Source organism: Ranitomeya imitator, chromosome 2, assembly GCF_032444005.1.
Source record: "Ranitomeya imitator isolate aRanImi1 chromosome 2, aRanImi1.pri, whole genome shotgun sequence".
In the NCBI taxonomy this organism is placed as follows: domain Eukaryota; kingdom Metazoa; phylum Chordata; class Amphibia; order Anura; family Dendrobatidae; genus Ranitomeya; species Ranitomeya imitator.
Window position 1 is genome coordinate 70,819,093 of NC_091283.1, and position 21,124 is coordinate 70,840,216.

Here is a 21,124-nt window from a genome sequence, read left to right on the forward strand (position 1 = left end):
TAACTCAATCAGAGATTCTTTTCTTTTAGTAGCTGTTGATCATCCAGCAATATACAATCACTCGGGTCCACATAAACAGCTGCTAGAAGAGTTTTATTTTCTAATAGCAGTGTCTCTCTCTGTTTCATTGAAGCAGCATTGCCATCTGCGATTAAACCTCCTCTTTGGGACAGGCAAAACAATAAGTTCTTCCACTCCTTCATAAAAATGGCAGGAGTTAAATCCTCAGCTCATAACTTTTTAGTCACTTTAAATAAGTGATGAAGCAATTCCTTTTATTCAGCCACCTGTATCCATTGACCTTCATGTAGTGTTACCTAAGGGTTGGCCATATCTACAATGAAGGGTTTCAGCTCAAGCAATCACTCAATCATTACATAGGTGCTGCCCCACCGAGTGGCTTGATCCACAATTCCCTATTTTCCAGTATGTCTCTTCAAGATGGGATCAATTTTAGGGGTTCTGGCAGCAATAGCCAATTTCCTCACTTTGCTAATCAGAGTTTCTGCATGTCCCTCTTGCAGACTATCTCTTATTCTTGTGAAGAAACAACTGTGTTCATCAATCTGTTCTTTCCCTACAATATACTTACTATGGACAACAACATCCTGATTATTGTTCCTTCACACACTGTATTTAAATTCCACAGAAACTTTGGCCAGGTGGTATCACTCCTAATGGCTGTAATATATTGTGCCCTCAGAAACCTTTGTAGTTTAAGAAGTTGAAAACATTGATTTGATAATTGTGATTACCACTTCTAAGGGCTTGTCACCTTGCAAATTTATTGTTGGCTACAATCTCTTATTTTGTTATAATACAAAATGGTATAAACCAATTTTTTGGAATCTTACATCTGTATGTCTTACAGTGGGATCGCTGTGTTCAGAGAATTCCGATCTAAGTGAAAAAGGAAAAGAACTACATAGTTATGAGCACATAAACATAAAGTTTATTGGGGAAAATAGACAAACACCTAAAAACATTTAAAACCACATAGTAATATAATCACCCCAAAACCCTTGAGGTATACAATAACCAAATATAACCACCAAAGTAACATCAATAATATACGATGGATGAAATAAGTCACAATATTGCACAGTAATAACCACAGCATCTCAGAGAGCAGAGTTACCAGGAAATATTACTTTATATCATGTACAATAAATTGAGAACCGGACCTCAGCGGGACCGCCCCTGGGTGAGTATAATCTAACCTCTTTTTCTCATCTTTCAGGATACATCAGGGGCTTATCTACAGCATTACAGAATGCTGTAGATAAGCCCCTGATGCCGGTGGGCTTAGATCACCTTCGAATTTGGGGGTGTCAGGTTCTCTTAAAAGACGCTAAGGTTGAGCAGTTGTAGACGCATTCACAACCATATGTGCAGTGCTGTGCCTTGGCCAACAATAGTCATGGCCCCTTTATTTAGATCAGGGGTGGGGAACCTTTTACCAGCTGGGGCCATTTGGAAATTTCTACCATCAATCAGGGGCCAAACAAAAATGATCACCTTGAAAATGACCCTCGTATATTTAGTCAAACAATTAATTACTGTAACTCAACCTTAATGTCATGGCTGGAGCTGCTTCTCTTTGGTGCAGCTGTGATGTTAGGTGATACTGATCATGTTGCTTCTCACAGCTGCTTTCCGGGGTGGCACAAAGATCACTGGGGGCACAGAAATCATGGGGGGACACAAAGATCACAGGAAGGCACATAGCTAGGGGGCACTGAGATCACGGAGGGGCAAATAGGTGGGGCACACATAGCTGGAGGAGACCAAGATGACAGGGGGCCCAGATCACATGGGAGCACAAATATCACAGGGGGTACATAGCAGGGGGGCACAGGGATCACAGATGGGCGCATAGATCACAGGGGGCACAGAAATCACAGGGTGGGCACAAAAATCACAGGAGGGCACATAGCTGGGGGGCTCTGAGATCACGGAGGGGCACATAGCTGGGGCGCACATAGCTGGAGGGAACAAAGATGACAGGGGGCACAGAACACGTGGGAGCACAAATATCACAGGGGGTACATAGCAGGGGGCACAAGGATCACAGAGGGGCACGTAGAGCAGAGGGGCACAAAGCTGGGAGGCACAGAGATCACAGGGATGCACATAGCTTTGGGAACAGAGATCACAGGAGGCCATATAGCTGGAGGGCACAGAAATCACTGGGGAGCATATAGCTGGATGGCACAGAAATCACAGGGGGCATATATCTGGAGGGCACAGAAATTACAGGGGGGCATATAGCTGGAGGACACAGAAATCACAGGGGGGCACAGAAATCACAGGGGGCACATAGCTGAGGGGCATAGGGATCACAGGGGGACGTAACCTATGGGGCACAGAGATCACAGGGGGGCACAGAGATGACTTGGAGGCACATAGCTGAGGGGCACACATCACCTGCAGACAATTAGAGTTGCCAGCACAGAGACCGCTCTGGAATCTCTGGCAGCAGCTCCTCTTCTGGGACAGGAGGGCGGGAGTGCATTAGCCGCTAACCCCACCCACCCCGATGACGTCATCATTCATGTGCAGGGCAGGCAGCGTTCTGTAATGAATGCTGCGTACCATGCACTTGGGAGTTAAAGGGCCGGCAGGATATGGCTGCCGCCCGAGCATTGTGGACTCCAGGGACCTTCCCGCGGGTCGCATGATTTAAATGATGGGCAGAGATGCCAGCATTGGAACCCATCGATCAGTTGTTGATGGCCTATCCTAAGAAGTCTAGAGAAGTCCATCAGCATTATAGTCATTGAAAGGCCCTGTAATATTTTATAATTGTGTTTATATTATTACTTGGTCTTAGATACATCTGGGCTCAGTACCATGCCCAAATTTATACAGATACGTTAAACTAAAGTTGATATTTTCTTTTTATAAGATATTGCTATTTTTTCACATGACCTCTGTTAAAGTTCATGGATTTCCCATGTTTCACCTTATGTAATGCATATGTTGATTTTCGAAAAGAAACAGAGCAAACGGCAAGTAAAGTTGTATCCTCTCTGGGGATAACAAACATTACAACTGCAGAAATTAGAAAATGAATGAATGATGAGAAAACATTATTACCGTAGATGGATTTTGTGTTACACAAGAGAAAACAAGTAAAACAACTTTGGGTCTTGGACGTGAACCCATCATGTGATCTTGTAATATAGCATAATAACATGTAATTAAGAGTATTTGGTATGTTTCCACTTGGCCATGCATATACAAAGCCGACATGGTTTCCTCCTGTCGATCTGACTCATGAATGAATAATCAGATTTGTGAGTGACTTTTTTGAAATTAGGCAAATTTAATTTAAAAAAAATCTGTAATTTAATCATGGATATTTATTTTGCTTTTACAGTAAGAGAGGTGATGAATGTATGGTCTCTGGGGTTCTCGTAGTGGGAAGCTGTAACAATCACTAAAATATTCCCAAACTCTCCCCTAGTTTGGGATAGTTGGGGATACAGTATAGTTATATGCTAATGTAAGGCTTTCTATCATTTTTCTCCACCAGATTGTGTGACGTCATCTTGTATACCCATCAGACCGTATGACAAAGAGAACCAGAAAATTGCAGTGGAAGTTGAGGAATTTGTCCCAGAAGTAACAAAGTATTGCTATCCGTTCACCACATATAGAAACCATCTCTACGTATATCCTCTACATTTAAAGTACGATAGTCAAAAATCATTTGCTAAGGTGAATAGATGATGTTTAGTTTTGTCCATTATGGTTGTATGATAACAGGTTTTATTCTAAAGCATTGTGGTTTCTGTATTTCCACAGGCTAGGAATATTGCTGTCAAGATTGAATTCCGAGAACTAGATGAGCCGGAAGCACCAGCTCTGAAGGTTTGCTGATTTAACTGTTTGAAAAACATAAGGACTCGCTCACATGAGCGTATTCAGCGGACGAGTGCTGTGCTGTCACAACTCTGTCGGGTGTCCGGGACCAGGGGATCCTTCCCTGTTCTTAAAGCTAGGGTTGCCCTAGCTCACCCTGTTCCCCGCCGGATTACTTCTGATGGTGAAGATGCTAGGGCCATGTACCTTGCCTTAGCTCCTGAATCCATCCTCAGTCTGTACCCTTGCCCCACCCAGGGAAGAGGGGAGCAGTACTGTACCGTAATACACCAACCAGACTAACAATGTAATACGAACAGGGGTAATGGAAAATATCAATCATACAAATGTATTCACACAAAAAAACAGAGGTATACACCGGGCAATGGAGGATGGGGTAAAACCAAAGTAGGAGAAGGAAGGGAATTATCACACATTCAAAACCTAGCAACAGTCACAGCTAAATCCACCAAAGGCCTTCTCAAATAACAACCAACAACCTTCAGCCATGCAGCATAATCCTGCTCTGACAATGAGTGCTTGCCAGGGCCCAGATTTTAGGAGATGGGAGTGGCTAACAGTGAACAGCTGAGAGCCTTAATGAAGGAAACCTTCCAGGAGCTCTCAACTGAGCAGATTAACCCCTGTACTGTTAAAAGAAACCTGCACCTTTTAATATGAAGGTGAAGGGCTTCTAATCAGTGCAGGAGTAGGAGAAATCAGATGCTGCAGTCTTCTGGCTCCACTCTGTCATGGTAAACTCGTGACATATGCAATGTTTGATCAAGTAGCACTCAGTATTCTTATATGGGGCAGTGCTGAGTGGAAGCTTTTTTTCCCATGCCAATTCAGCGTGAGAAAAACATTGCTGTATGTTGAGAGTTACTGCACAAATCAAATTGCACTCTACATCATGCTGTTCTCTCAGAAGGTAGCAAAACCCTGGCAATAGATTCACTTTAAAACCTTTTTTTCCACTTTTAGAATCATTTTTTTTTTCCTAAAAGGGGAAAATTAAGCAGCTTTATAAGTATTCTCCGTCGGTACAGACTACAAACCAACTCTGATCATACTCTCGTTTAACTCTTCTCATCTGTCCCCTCTTTCTAGCTCTTATACATTTAGTAGTTTAGCAAGAATAAAAGACAGATGAAAAGCAGAGTGACTGCTGGATCAGACCTCACAGAGTGTGTATGTATTCACGGAGATGCACAGAACGCCATAGGAGATGTTCACATAAAATTATAGGAAATGTTTTATCAAGACTGCTAGCAAAGTTGCTTTGCTTTTCATAATACAGGTCCTTCTCAAAAAATTAGCATATAGTGTTAAATTTCATTATTTACCATAATGTAATGATTACAATTAAACTTTCATATATTATAGATTCATTATCCACCAACTGAAATTTGTCAGGTCTTTTATTGTTTTAATACTGATGATTTTGGCATACAACTCCTGATAACCCAAAAAACCTGTCTCAATAAATTAGCATATTTCACCCATCCAATCAAATAAAAGTGTTTTTTAATAACAAACAAAAAAAAACAACAAATAATAATGTTCAGTTATGCACTCAATACTTGGTCGGGAATCCTTTGGCAGAAATGACTGCTTCAATGTGGCGTGGCATGGAGGCAATCAGCCTGTGACACTGCTGAGATGTTATGGAGGCCCAGGATGCTTCAATAGCGGCCTTAAGCTCATCCAGAGTGTTGGGTCTTGCGTCTCTCAACTTTCTCTTCACAATATCCCACAGATTCTCTATGGGGTTCAGGTCAGGAGAGTTGGCAGGCCAATTGAGCACAGTAATACCATGGTCAGTAAACCATTTACCAGTGGTTTTGGCACTGTGAGCAGGTGCCAGGTCGTGCTGAAAAATGAAATCTTCATCTCCATAAAGCATTTCAGCCGATGGAAGCATGAAGTGCTCCAAAATCTCCTGATAGCTAGCTGCATTGACCCTGCCCTTGATGAAACACAGTGGACCAACACCAGCAGCTGACATGGCACCCCACACCATCACTGACTGTGGGTACTTGACACTGGACTTCAGGCATTTTGGCATTTCCTTCTCCCCAGTCTTCCTCCAGACTCTGGCACCTTGATTTCCAAATGACATGCAAAATTTGCTTTCATCAGAAAAAAGTACTTGGGACCACTTAGCAACAGTCCAGTGCTGCTTCTCTGTAGCTCAAAAGTGGCTTTACCTGGGGAATGCTGCACCTGTAGCCCATTTCCTGCACACGCCTGTGCACGGTGGCTCTGGATGTTTCCACACCAGACTCAGTCCACTGCTTCCTCAGGTTCCCCAAGGTCTGGAATCGGTCCTTCTCCACAATCTTCCTCAGGGTCCGGTCTCCTCTTCTCGTTGTACAGCGTTTTCTGCCACATTGTTTCCTTCCAACAGACTTACCATTGAGGTGCCTTGATACAGCACTCTGGGAACAGCCTATTTGTTGAGAAATTTCTTTCTGGGTCTTACCCTCTTGCTTGAGGGTGTCAATGATGGCCTTCTTGACATCTGTCAGGTCGCTAGTCTTACCCATGATGGGGGTTTTGAGTAATGAACCAGGCAGGGAGTTTATAAAAGCCTCAGGTATCTTTTGCATGTGTTTAGAGTTAATTAGTTGATTCAGAAGATTAGGGTAATAGGTCGTTTAGAGAACCTTTTCTTGATATGCTAATTTATTGAGACAGGTTTTTTGGGTTATCAGGAGTTGTATGCCAAAATCATCAGTATTAAAACAATAAAAGACCTGACAAATTTCAGTTGGTGGATAATGAATCTATAATATATGAAAGTTTAATTGTAATCATTACATTATGGTAAATAATGAAATTTAACACTATATGCTAATTTTTTGAGAAGGACCTGTATATAAAATTGAAAGAAATGAGCTGGAGTACAAGCTGGTATGCATGCAATGTGTAGGAGCATGTTCACACTAGCCATTAAACCGACAAAACCTAAGATAGTAACAAAATTAACATATACCCTTCTATAAGTAAATAAAAAGCAATAGTGCATATAAATAACATATGGTACTCAGTGTTTGCTATGTTATTTATATGCACTATTGCTTTTTACATATAGCAGGGTATATGTTCATGTTATTTCTATCTTAGTTTTTTCATAATATATTTGGTTTTTGAGAAGTGCAATGAACCTCGGCGACGAGAAATATCCTTGCGCCAAGTGGTCTTCCCACCTTGTCGCCACAGCGGTCGTCTCCACTACGAGATAGAAATGCTGCACACCTTTCTGCGCGTTCGTAGTTTCTGTGGTGCTTGCATTTCACTCCTGCCAAATTCCTTCTTCATTTGTTAACAATGTATAGATACAGTTTGGAGGAGCGTGTTTTCATTGTGACAACTTACTGGAAAACTGAGGCCTTAAAGAGGTGCCAAAGTGAGTTTCCAAAGAAGTTTGGAGGTCCAAATCCCACATCCAAACTTTGGATTCTGTCATTTGTGAATAAGTTGGAATGTACAAGAACATTACTGGATTTGGCATGATGGACTACGTCTGAAAATGTCAGGAAACAATTAAAAATGTGAAACAGCGACTTCTGGCATCTCCTCATAAGTCATTGCAGAGGCTTTTCCAGGAGACAGGCATGTGATATTCCACATGTCAACGAACAGCCAAGAAAGGTCGTGTTCGCCCGGATAGAGTCACTTTCGTTCAGGAATTGAAAGGGCTCAATCAAGAGAAAATAATTTGTTATTACCAGATTTTTTCCATTTGAAGGGTTGGGTGTGCAGAATCAAGCCACAAATATTCCAGGCACTGCGAGAGAACATACAGCAAGAAATTCAGGCTATGACCCCAGACATCCTGCATTGAACATTCTACAAATTGGAGCAGCTTGGATAGAAACTGTGGACGTTTTCAACACTTTCTTTAAGACATCAGTTTCTCATGAACCAACATATGTACAGTCCAAATTTCATTATGCTAGATTTCTCTTTTTGAAGTTGCAGCAATTTTTCTGGGTAAAGTAGCGAGTGAATCACCCTGTATATATATCATAGTAACATAGTTATTAAAGTTGAAGGAAGACTTTAAGTCCAGCTAGTTCAACCCATAGCCTAACCTAACATGCTCTAACATGTTGATCCAGAGGAAGGAAAAAAAAACCCATGTGGCAAATAGTAAGCTCCACACTGGGGAAAAATTCCTTCCCGACTCCACATACGGCAATCAGACTAGTTCCCTGGATCAACGCCCTATCAAGGAATCTAGTGTATATACCCTGTAACATTATACTTTTCCAGAAAGGTATCCAGTCCCCTCTTAAATTTAAGTAATGAATCACTCATTACAACATCAAATGGCAGAGAGTTCCATAGTCTCACTGCTCTTACAGTAAAGAACCTGCGCCTGTTATTATGCTTAAACCTTCTTTCCTCCAGACGTAGAGGATCCCCCTTGTCCCTATCTCAGGTCTATGATTAAAAAGATCATCAGAAAGGTCTTTGTACTGTCCCCTCATATATTTATACATTAAAATAAGATCACCCCTTAGTCTTCGTTTTTCGAAACTAAATAGCCCCAAGTATAATAACCTATCTTGGTATTGCAGACCCCCCAGTCCTCTAATAACCTTGGTCGCTCTTCTCTGCACCCGCTCCAGTTCAGCTATGTCTTTCTTGTACATCGGAGACCAGAACTGTGCACAGTATTCTAAGTGTGGTATATCGGTGATCTGTCACATAATAGTAAATGCATTGTCATTATAACACTTTTGACTTCTTGTTGGCTGCAGTGTATTTACGGAAAGCCTGGGGGACCTGTGTTCACCACAAATGCATACGCCGTGGTCCTGCACCATAACCAATGCCCAGAGTTTTACGACGAGGTGAGTTTCTTGTATGATAGCAGTGATCTCCTTACTGCCAGCTCCTTGTGCAGCAAAGGTTGTAAACTCCTTTGCCGGAAATGTCAATGTTCAAAAAGGGAATTTGAATCTTTGTCTTAAAGAAAAAAATAAATATGCCATCAACCAGATATTATTTTTTTCCCAGATAAAAATAGAGCTCCCTTTACATCTCCACCAGAAGCACCATTTGTTGTTCACTTTTTTTCACGTAAGCTGTGACATCAATTCAAAGGGAAGCAGTAAGAAACATGACAGCGCTGAAACACCAGGTAAAAGACAAATATTTTATAGCTATAGCTTATTTCTGACTACTGTACTTAGTATTATGTCTCCCGTGAAACTAGTTTATCAGGGGAATTTCAATGTTGGAAGTCCATCTATTTCTGATTATCAGACGGACTGAACTGTTGGCATTTTCCTGAAGGAAGAAAAAAGTGTTAAGTGTTCGCCGCCCAAATTGTTTTATGCTGCTCCTCTGTTGGCGCACATGCCACCCAGCTAGAAGATCAATATATTCCCTTTTTTTTTTTATATAGCGCTAACATATTCCGCAGTGCTTTACAGGTTGCACACATTATCATCGCTGTCCCCGTTGGGGCTCACAATCTAAATTCCCTATCAGTATGTCTTTTGAATGTGGGAGGAAACCGGAGTACCCGGAGGAAACTCATGCAAATACGGAGAGAACATACAAACTCTTTGCAGATGTTGTCCTTAGTGGGTTTTGAACCCAGGACTCCAGCGCTACAAGCTGTGGTGCTAATCACTGCGCCACCGTGCTGCCCTATTCTCTATTACTCCAGCCAGCAAGGCAGGCAGGGAGCATTACTGTGTATTACTCATGCAATATACTGTATAGGGCAGGAACGGACCGCAAACCAGTTACTAAACTCTGCAAATTTGCTCCACCAGCCAGCATCTACTTGGTGGATGCAATCCAGGAGCCCCAGCAGGAAAGGCCAGTATAGCAATGAAAGGTTGAATACTGAAGCATTGTCTGGGACTTGCTAGGTGAAATGGCTAGTGCCAAGACTGTCTATGGAAGCTGTCTGAAAGTGAATCTGTCACCAGGTTTTTGCCACCTAACTTGAGAGCAACATATTGTGCTGTCAGAGATCTTTATTTCCATAATGTATCACTGAAAAGGCTGCTTGCTGTAATTTTGATAAAATCACTGAGATTTTATTAGAGGACTAGTTGACCTATTGTCAAGAATATAAGTATATTAGCTGAAGAGCCCGGCGTTGCCTGGGCATAGTAAATATCTGTGGTTAGTTATAGCACCTCACGTCTCTTATTTTCCCATCATGCCTCTCATTTTCTCCCTTACACCTCTCATTTTCTCCCTTACACCTCTCATTTTGCCCCTCACTCCTCTTATTTTCCCCCTCACTCCTCTCATTCCCCCCTAACATTTGTCATTTCGACCTCACATCTGTCATTTTCCGATCACTCCACTATTTTCCCTCACTCCTCTCATTTTGCACTCACACCTTTTCATTTTCACCTCACACCCCTCATTTTCACCTCAGTATATACCTGTTTGTCATCTCCCTTATATATAGTATACACCTGTATGTCTTCTCTTGTATATAGTATATATCTGTATGTCATCTCCCCTGTAAATAGTATATACCAGCTGTATGTCATCTCCTCCTGTATATTGTATATACCCATGTGTCATCTCCTCCTGTATATATTATATACCTATATGTCATCTCTTCTGTATATACTATATACCTGTATGTCATCTCCTCCTATATATAGTATATACCTATATGTCAACTCCTATATATAGTATATACCTGTATGTCATCTCCCCTGTATATAGTATACACCTGCTGTATGTCATCTCCTCCTCTATATACCTATGTGTCATCTCCTCTTTTATATAGTATATACCTGTATGTCATCTCCTCCTGTATATAGTATGTACCTGTAAGTCATCTCCTCCTGTATATAGTATATACCTGTGTATCATCTGCTTCTGTATATAGTATATACCTGTATGTCATCTCCTCCTGTATATAGTATATACCTGTGTGTCATCTCCACTGTATACAGTATATACCTGTGTGTCATCGCCCCTGGATATAGTATGTACCTGTATGTCATCTCCTCCTGTATATAGTATATAACTGTGTGTCATGTCCTCCTGTATATAGTATATACCTGTATGTCATGTCCTCCTGTATATAGTATATACCTGTGTGTCATCTCCCCTGTATATAGTATATACATGTGTGTCATCTCCCCTGTATATAGTATATACGTGTGTGTCATCTCCTCCTGTATATAGTATGTATCTGTGTGTCATCTCCTCCTGTATATAGTATATACCTGTAAGTCATCTGCTCCTGTATATAGTATATACCTGTAAGTCATCTGCTCCTGTATATAGTATATACCTGTGTGTCATCTGCTCCTGTATATAGTATATACCTGTGTGTCATCTCCTCCTGTATATAGTATATACCTGGGTGTCATCTCCCCTGTATATAGTATATACCAGGTTGTCATCTCCTCCTGTATATAGTATATACCTGTGTGTCATCTCCACTGTATATATTATATACCTGTGTGTCATCGCCCCTGTATATAGTATGTACCTGTATGTCATCTCCCCTGTATATAGTATATACCAGGTTGTCATCTCCTCCTGTATATAGTATATACCTGTATGTCATCTCCTCCTGTATATAGTATATAACTGTGTGTCATGTCCTCCTGTATATAGTATATACCTGTATGTCATGTCCTCCTGTATATAGTATATACCTGTGTGTCATCTCCCCTGTATATAGTATATACATGTGTGTCATCTCCCCTGTATATAGTATATACGTGTGTGTCATCTCCTCCTGTATATAGTATGTATCTGTGTGTCATCTCCTCCTGTATATAGTATATACCTGTAAGTCATCTGCTCCTGTATATAGTATATACCTGTAAGTCATCTGCTCCTGTATATAGTATATACCTGTAAGTCATCTGCTCCTGTATATAGTATATACCTGTGTGTCATCTCCTCCTGTATATAGTATATACCTGTGTGTCATCTCCTCCTGTATATAGTATATACCTGGGTGTCATCTCCCCTGTATATAGTATATATCTGTGTGTCATCTCCTCCTGTATATAGTATATATCTGTGTGTCATCTCCTCCTGTATTAGACCGCGTTCGCACGTTATTTGGTCAGTATTGTTACCTCAGTATTTGTAAGCTAAATTGGCAGCCTGATAAATCCCCAGCCAACAGGAAGCCCTCCCCCCTGGCAGTATAAATTAGCTCACACATACACATAATAGACAGGTCATGTGACTGACAGCTGCCGTATTTCCTATATGGTACATTTGTTGCTCTTGTAGTTTGTCTGCTTATTAATCAGATTTTTATTTTTGAAGGATAATACCAGACTTGTGTGTGTTTTAGAGCGAGTTTCATGTGTCAAGTTGTGTGTGTTGAGTTGCATGTGACGACATGCATGTAGCGACTTTTGTGAGATGAGTTTTGTGTGGCGACATGCGTGTAGCAACTTTTTGTGTGTCGAGTTGCATGTGACAGGTTAGTGTAGCAAGTTGTGTGCAGCAAGTTTTGCGCATGGCGAGTTTTGCGCGTGGCGAGTTTCATGTGTGGTGCGTTTTGAGCATGTGCAAGTTTTGTGTGAGGCAACTTTCGCGCATGTGGCAATTTTACCGCGTGTGCAAGTTTTGCGTGTGGCGAGTTTTCCATGAGATGAGTTTTGCACGTGTGGCGAGTTTTGCGTGAGCCTAGTTTTGCATGTGGCGAGTTTTGCGCGACGACTTTTGTGTTTCGACTTTTACGTGGCGAGGTTGGTGTATGTGTGGTGAAATGTGTGCTGAGGGTGGTATATGTGTTCAAGCACGTGGTAGTGTGTGGCGCATTTTGTGTGTGTGTTCATATCCCCGTGTGTTGAGTATCCCATGTCGGGGCCCCACCTTAGCAGCTGTACGGTATATACTCTTTGCTGCCATCGCTCTCACTCTTTAAGTCCCCCTTGTTCACATCTGGCAGCTGTCAATTTGCCTCCAATACTTTTCCTTTCACTTTTTCCCCATTATGTAGATAGGGGCAAAATTGTTTGGTGAATTGGAACGCGCGGGTTTAAAATTTCACCTCAAAACATAGCCTGTGATGCTCTCGGGGTCCAAACGTGTGACTGTGCAAAATTTTGTGGCTGTAGCTGCGATGGTGCAGATGCCAATCCCGGACATACACACATACATACACACATACACACATTCAGCTTTATATATATATATAGCCAAATCCCGCCACTGATTGTACGTTGTGCATAGGCAGAAAGCTGCCAAAGAAAGCTGTCAATCAGAGCAGTGGGCAGGGTTACACAGAGCCCCGCATTCAGTTCTCTGTTCTATGACACGGGTTAGCAAAAATCTGGTGACAGATTCCCTTTAAGAGTTGCCACATCTCCCCCCACACTCTGTTATAGTATGGCTGGGAACTCCCTGCAACTATGGGTTTCTGTTGAAGATGCTCTTACGTCCTTCAGATCTGGCATCACACTGGAAGTTGCCCTTTGCTTTAGCCATGTGAAAAAATAGAAATCGTTCTGGTTAGGTGAGCCTCATCGCTCCCTCATTAATTCAGTGAGCCCCAGCAGAGCATACAGCCGGATTAGTACATTCAGTTCTAGGGTCAGCCTTTTGTCACATCCAAGTGTAGATTCAAGAAAAATGTCAAATAGCCACACTTTTAATTTCTAGCCACAAAAACTGCACCAAAACTGAATCCCTAAAGCCTTAAATTGCAGAGTGCTTTTTTTAAATCAAAACCTGATGCATTATGTTATGGGAGAAAAAAAATAGAAATGCGTGTAACAAAATGTCCCATGTTAGTGCTATGTTTTTAATGTTCTAGGATGTTGATATATTGATGGCTTATCCTTTAGTGCCATGGCCCCTTTATTCAACTAATTGTAGCAGTGCTATGAATGCTGAGCTCTGTATAACCCCACCCACACCGCTGATTGGCAGCTTCCTGTGTACACTGTCGGCAAGCTGCCAATCAGTAGTGGGAGTGGGGTTAGGCAGATTAGCTGGACTGCCTTGCACGTGACACCTAGTCCTGAAGTGATACTGTCCAGCTCTTAAAACACTGATTGTATTGAAAGTACTGCAAGCTTGTAAGCAAGTGACACATCGCTGTAATCAGTCTCATACATCATGCTGCTCCCAGATAACATTGCAAAAACCTGCTGACAGATTCCATTTAACCCTGCTGTTCTGTTGGTCAAAAATGATCGACCTTGAACTTCAATATTCTTTAAAATATTCAAGATGCGGCTCTGAAACCCGTGGCCGACCGACCCATCCTCATTTAAGTCAATCAACCACAAGTTTCAGAACCGCATCTTGAACACCCCAAAAAATACCAAAGTTCAAAATAGGTCTCCCCAGACCGAACAGAACAGCAGGGTTAAGGATCCTTTCCTTACATCTGTATTATTAATTGATTCATATTTTATATTTTTAATCATTTTCAGTTGGTTACAGCTGGATCCGCTTATTGAAGGAAGGCAGAATTATAACATATGACCAACAACTGTCAGTCTCTGCCAGCCTTCCCTCTGGGTATCTGGGTCAGTCTGAGACGGACACCAAAAAGGTAAAAGAGATGCATCGATAAATAGATAGATAAATATGAGAGAGATAGATAATAAATAGATATTAGTTTGATAGATATATTAGACCATAGATAGCTACATACATACATATTAGGCCAATGCATAGGTATTAAATCAATTTATAAATATTTGACTGATACATATACAGTACATTAGACAGATATTAGAATGATAGGTACATTAGATAGATAATAGATTATATTACATATTATATAATGCATACCGTATATACCCGAGTATAAGCCGAGATTTTCAGCCCATTTTTTTAGGCTGAAAGTGCCCCTCTCGGCTTATACTCGAGTAATTGTCCCAGGGGGCCGGGGGGGGGGGGGGGGTGTTGATAGGAGCGGCAGCTGTCCATCATACTCACCTGCTCCCGGCGCGTCTCTGCATGTCCCTGCTTCTCCGGCGCACGCAGCTCTTTCTGTGTTCAGCGGTCACGTGGTACCGCTCATTAAAGTAATGAATATGGACCCATAGGGGTGGAGCCGCATATTCATTACTTTGATGAGCGGTACCAGTGACCACTGGACATAGGAACAAGCTGCTGGCGCCATCGCATCGGAGAAGCAGGGACCGCGCCGGGAGGGTGAGTATAATGGGAGGTGAGCCATGTGATATTCACCTGTCCCCATTCCACCGTCGCGCGCCGCTCCATCTTCGGCATCCTCTGGTTGTGACGTTCAGGTCAGAGGGCGCGATGACGTGTTTAGTGTGCGTTCCGCCCCTCTGCCTGAACAGTCACTGCAGAGAGACGGAAGACGAAGCGCGTGGCGGTGGAACGGGGACACATGAATATCACAAGTGCTGGTGTCCCCGCCTGCTCAGGTCAAGAGGTGAGTATGTAATTTTTTTTTTAAATCGCAGCATATGGGGCAAATATCTCTATGGAGCATCTTATGGAGCCATAATCAACCTTAACGCAGCATTCTATGGGGCAAATCTTTCTATGGAGCATCTTATGGGGCCATAATCAACCTTAATGCAGCATTATATGGCGTTATTTTTGTATCAAGCATCTTATGGGGCCATAATCAACCTTTATGCAGCATTGTATGGGGAAAATGTTTCTATGGAGCATCTTATGGGGCCATAATCAACCTTTGTGCAGCATTATATGGGGCATATTTTTGTATGGAGCATCTTATAGGGCCCATTATAAACTTTATGGAGCATTATATGGGGCGTATTTGTATGGAGTATCTTATGGGGCCCATGATGAACTTTATGGAGCATTATATGGGGCTCCTGATTCAATATGGATATTCAAAAACACTTAACCTACTGATGTCTCAATTAAATTTACTTTTATTGGTATCTATTTTTATTTTTGAAATTTACCAAGAGCTGCTGCATTTCCCCCCTAGGCTTATACTCGAGTCATTAAGTTTTTCCAGTTTTTTGTGGCAAAATTAGTGGTCTCTGCTTATACTCGGGTCGGCTTATACTCGAGTATTAACGGTACATATTAATCAATAGATATTACAACAATTTATAAGAATTAAAACAATAGATATATATTAGATAAATAGTTAGAATGATATATTAGATAATATCTACATTATTTTCAGATAGGACAATATATAGGTCTTATAACAATTGATAGATCGATAAATATAGTAGTACTCATGGCAATTTTTGTGCATTTATAGAGCAGCAGTGATATCAAATGGGTGGATGGAGCAAAACCACTATTCAGAATCGGGAGTCATCTGGAATCCACTGTGTACACCCAAGTAAGTGTATCCTTGTGAGCCCCATTTGTAATCAGTGTAATATACGGTACTTTTCCTCTAAGTCTGCGATCGTCTTTTATTTCATATGAAATATTTACTAAATTTGAATGTTGCAAAAAATGGTTTATTAGGTTTGAAATTTCTCCATTATCCAATCCCATAATTGACCCTAAATTTATATACTAAGATTTTACTCTAGCATTGAATTGGCTAGTGATTAGTTGTAAATAGTTAGTTAAAAAGTTTAATAATATACCGTAGTTGTATTAATTACCTCACTGCTTCCTTTAATTTCCAAGCCAGCCCCCTTTCCTTGTCTATACATTGGAGAAGGGGGCTGGCTTGGCAATTGGTATAAGCAGCCAGCTGGGCATCTCCATACACTGCCCCGCTGATATGCTGACATAGAAAACACAGGACCGGATGCCAAACAGCCGGGATCTAGGACGGAGCGGCTACGATATGCCAGGTGTCTAAACAACTACAGTATATTGATAAATGTGTATTTGGTTCCACTCTCTGAGTGCTGTGTTGCCGCTCTGCAGAAAGATTCTTTGACCAAGGCACTCTGCATTATTTGGGTGAGAACGTTAGCACACATGCTTCATCCAAAATGCATTAAAGATCCAATATTAATATCCATATATGTCTGTATATGTGACGGTATATTGACAGGCTGCAGTCGATCAGCGTTCACTGATTGGCTGCAGTGGTCAAATGTCCTAACAATGTCAAGTGACCACCAAGAGAGTCAGCGCCTGCATTGGAGGAGCAGTTTCAATACAGAAGGTAATCGTGGCTTTTACTCTGTCGCCTCATTGGGGGACACAGGACCATGGGTGTTATGCTGCTGTCCACTAGGAGGCGACACTATGCATACTCTGAAAAAGATTAACTGTGGCTCCTCCTCTGCAGTATACACCCCTGGACGGCGTCAGCCTTCTCCAGTTTTTGCTTAGTATCGCATAGGAGGCACACCTAAGATTTTTTACTCCGTTTTTTTCCGACGGATTACAGATAAAGAAAAGTGGGTCTCCTGTGAGACTCCCATCATGGCTCCTTCCTCGGCCCCCTATTATGGGGTGCCCGGTTGAAGTAGAGATGGCTATTCCCCATGTCGCTCCTTCTCCAGTTCCTCGGGTGCTGGTTCGAAGTCGAGACCCCCTCCTTCCCCAATTCCTTTGGTTTATGGGTTGAGGTTGAGGGGAGGATAAAGCCCCCTGAAGGTCATAGCAGCACCCTCCCTAATCCCCCTCTGTGGGCATTAGGTTGAGACGCCTCAGGTAGGGCCTGTACAGGCAGCACTCTGCAGATCCAAGCAATGGGCCAGCACACTGCGCCTGCATCCAGGGACCCCAGCCCAGCTGCGGGCTCCTGTCAGGGCCGGGGGGAGTGCAGGCAGGCATGGCACATACAGACACAGGGCTCCCTGCGCCCCTGTCTCTGCGGCAGCACCAGCTCTACACTGCCTCAGGGGGACAGGCCCCCCTTTCCGCTTATAGCCCCACCGCTATCCTACCTTTAAATCCGGGGGGAGTCCGGTTCAGATCCGCCCCCCCCCCCCAGACTTCCGCGCCGGCCTGGAGCCTTTCTGGGCATCAGGCATCTAATTTAGGCCCCGGCTTCGGCGTAGTTGAAGCCGCCGCCTCCTCTCCGCCCCCCGGCCTGCCCCCCGGATGACAAATATGACACTCTACAGTGTCATAGAGGGGGTGGATCGAGACAGAAAGGGTGCTTTTTTTACACAGCTTTGCCGCCTTTTTTTCTGCTCTCCGCCCCTTCTCCCCCTGCCTCTTTTCCTTGGCTGCCATTTCTACTGCAGCAAGGATTAACCCTGCATCTCCCGGTCAGCAGGACCAGGCCAGCCAGTCTCCGGGGGGCACAGGACTGTGGATCTTCGGCGCTGGACCTAGGGGCAAACTGGTGGAGTAAGATCACAGCTGGGTTGTTTTACTCGGCTGTGAATCCATATTCCCTATAAGGTTCCCCTATAGGGTTCTTTACATAGCTACCCCTGTAAGGTCCCCTGCAGCCAGCCCTTCTGCACTCTGTGCACTATGCCGGGCTCAAGGTCCAGGAGAACCAGGCAGGACTGCTATTATGCATTCTGCACAGCCTGGAGGACCGCTTTCCCCAGTGGCAGCACTGCCAGGACTGCATCCAGACTACTGCGTCAGAGCCTCAAGAAGCCCCTGCCAATGCCTCGGTGTCTAATGTCACGCCGGAATGGGTCACTCAGAGGTCGCAATCTATGACGCAGTCTATAGATAACAAACCTCCACATTGCTTCAGTCTCTGCAGCGTCATGCCTCGGCTATGACCGTTACCAAGCAAAGGGAGAGCTTGACTCAGGAACAGAACGACCTGGCACATCCACGTCTAGGTCAGGATGCAAGTGGACCCATAGGTCAAGTCCATCTGCGTCATCCTATAGCACGGTCATCCCCTTCTAGGGAGAGACACCGTAGTTCCAGGTCATCTAGACCGTCCCCTTCCAGGGGCAGACAATGCAGATCTCCGCAATCACCGACCAGTGAAGGCTTCCTCCCCAGCTCACCCAGCAGGGGACGCCTCAATGATACACAGGATTCGGAAGGCATCTGTGACTCCGACTCAGACAAGGAAACGGAGGGGTCTCTGATCCCAATCCCCCATAGCAATACAGCGCTATTCGAGGAAATAATCTCTTCCATCCATCGGGTGCTGGACATTTCTAATCTGCCACCAGAGGCCCCAAGATCTTCTTTGAAGGACCTCTGAAGCCGCCTAAGGTTTTCTCTAACCACCCAGAGTTTAAAGCGATCCTTAAAAAGCAGCTCTCACAGCCTGAGAAAAAATTCGCTAATCGCAAATATCTGGAGGCAAAGTACCTTTTCCCACACCAAGGAATGGACAGATCCACCCAAAGTGGACCCCCCAGTCTCTAGACTAGCAGCACAGACCCTCTTTTCACTGCCAGATAGCTCAACCCTCAGGGACGCAGCAGACCGGCAGGTAGAACGCATGGCTCGTTCAATTTTTCGAGGCGGCAGGGGCCCCCCTGGCTCCCGCATTCGCTTCAGTTTGGGCTGCCAAGGCCATCCTGGCTTGGGCCAAAAATTTACAAGCTGGCCTCCAAGCATCTGCTTCCGAGCTGTCGGACCAAGCAGTTCAAATAGCAGTTGTAGCAGATTACATGCTTCATGCAGCTCTGGATTCAGCAAGGGGCGTAGCGGGGATAGCATCAAACGCCATCACGACTCGGTGTATCCTCTGGCTGCGGAATGGAAAGCGGACACAGCCTCAAAGAAGTCCCTCACGCACCTCCCGTATCTCAGTGGGTGACCTTTTTCGGTGAAAGGTTGGACACAATGATATCCAACGCCACTGGGGGTAAGAGTACTTCTCTCCCTCAACTGAAACCTATACGCAGTTACAAAAAGTGTAACAAACCCGATTCCGATCCTTTCGGAATTCCTCGGGCTGGTCCGTCTCGCGTCCAGCACGCAACCGTTCCCCACACAGGGACAACTCACGGTCGACGCAAATGTCGGACAAGACCTGGCCATTAAAAGCAGGCCAGTCAAAGCCCAAAGGAGGAAAACCTCAGACTTTTTCTTCCTCATGACTCATGGACCCCAGAAGACTTCCTTTCAGCAAGTCTGGATGCCTACTACTGAAGACAGGTGGATCGGGGAACTAGTGTCTTCCGGATACAAGATAGCGTTCAACTTCCAACCCACGAACCGATTCTTCCTCTCGCCCCCCCCCCCCCCCCAAAATCGTCAGCCAAGGCTCGTGCCTTCCACCAAGCGGTTTCCTCGCTTCTTCAAGCAGGAGTCATAGTACCGGTCCCCAAGGCCGAGCGCTTCCGAGGGTTCTACTCCAATCTATTCGTAGTCCCCAAGAAAGGAGGATGCGTGCGGCCCATATTGGACCTAAAACAACTCAACAAATATGTACGGGTCCGTCACTTCCGCATGGAGTCTCTTCGGTCCATCATTGCGTCCATAGAGAAGGGAGAATATCTTGCCTCCATAGACATACAAGACGCATACCTGCATATACCGATTGCACCTGCCTATCAGAGGTTTCTCAGGTTCGCAATCCAGTTCCACTACCAGTTCATGGCTTTTCCGTTCGGACTCGCTACGGCTCCCAGAGTGTTTACCAAGGTCATGGCAGCCACCATGGACGTCCTGCACTCCAGAGGCATAGTAGTCGTTCCATACCCGGACGATCTACTCATCAAGGCTCCTACCTTCAATGACTGCGAACTCAGCGTCTCAATCACAAACGACACTCTGAGTCGCATGGGCTGGTTGATCAACCTACAAAGGTCATCACCAACCCTGAGTCAGTCTCTGACCTTCCTGGGAATGCTAGACAACACCTCCAGGGGTCTAGTGCCCTTTCCCAGGGACAAGGCACTGGCTCTCTGCCTAGGAGTTCGCATCCTCCTCCTCAAACCCCTCCGATCTCTCCGGTTTGCCATGAGAGTCCCTGACAGGATGGGGGCAGCAATAGAAGTGGTCCCATTTGGCCCAGTTTCACCTCAGGCCTCTCCAACTAGCCATTCTCAAGTCCTGGGACAGGAATCCTGTTTCCTATCGACAGGGAATTCCAGCTAATGTCGTCAACCAGGGGGTCCCTGCACTGGTTGCTCAAGCCAACCTTGCTAGCAAAGGTGAAATCCTTTCTCACAGGTCAATGGAAGGTTCTGACCACCGATGCAAGCCTGACGGGTTGGGGTGCAGTGCACCTACAACACAGGGCACAGGGCAAGTGGTCCCCAGTGGAAGCGACCATGCCCATCAACATCCTGGAAATTCGTGCCACCCTCCTGGCATTGAGGGCCTTCCATCACTTACTGGCAGCCTCTCACATCAGAATACAATCGGGCAATGCCACGACTGTGGCATATGTGAATCACCAAGGGGGGACCCGCAGTACCCAGGCGATGCGAGAAATGTCGAACATCCTCCA

At 44.2% G+C, this 21,124-nt stretch overlaps 1 protein-coding gene across 4 annotated transcripts in view; it reads left to right on the top strand.

Moving 5' to 3' along the window:
* Positions 1 to 21,124, top strand: part of DOCK11 (dedicator of cytokinesis 11) — a 421,093-nt gene that overhangs the window by 111,259 nt on the left and 288,710 nt on the right. For all 4 annotated transcript variants that reach the window (XM_069746935.1, XM_069746933.1, XM_069746934.1 and 1 more), the window contains exons 17-22: positions 3,539 to 3,723; positions 3,811 to 3,876; positions 8,640 to 8,732; positions 8,899 to 9,022; positions 14,283 to 14,404; positions 16,076 to 16,159. In XM_069746935.1, the coding sequence (XP_069603036.1) occupies positions 3,539 to 3,723; positions 3,811 to 3,876; positions 8,640 to 8,732; positions 8,899 to 9,022; positions 14,283 to 14,404; positions 16,076 to 16,159 (674 nt within the window). The remainder of the gene's footprint in view (positions 1 to 3,538; positions 3,724 to 3,810; positions 3,877 to 8,639; positions 8,733 to 8,898; positions 9,023 to 14,282; positions 14,405 to 16,075; positions 16,160 to 21,124) is intronic.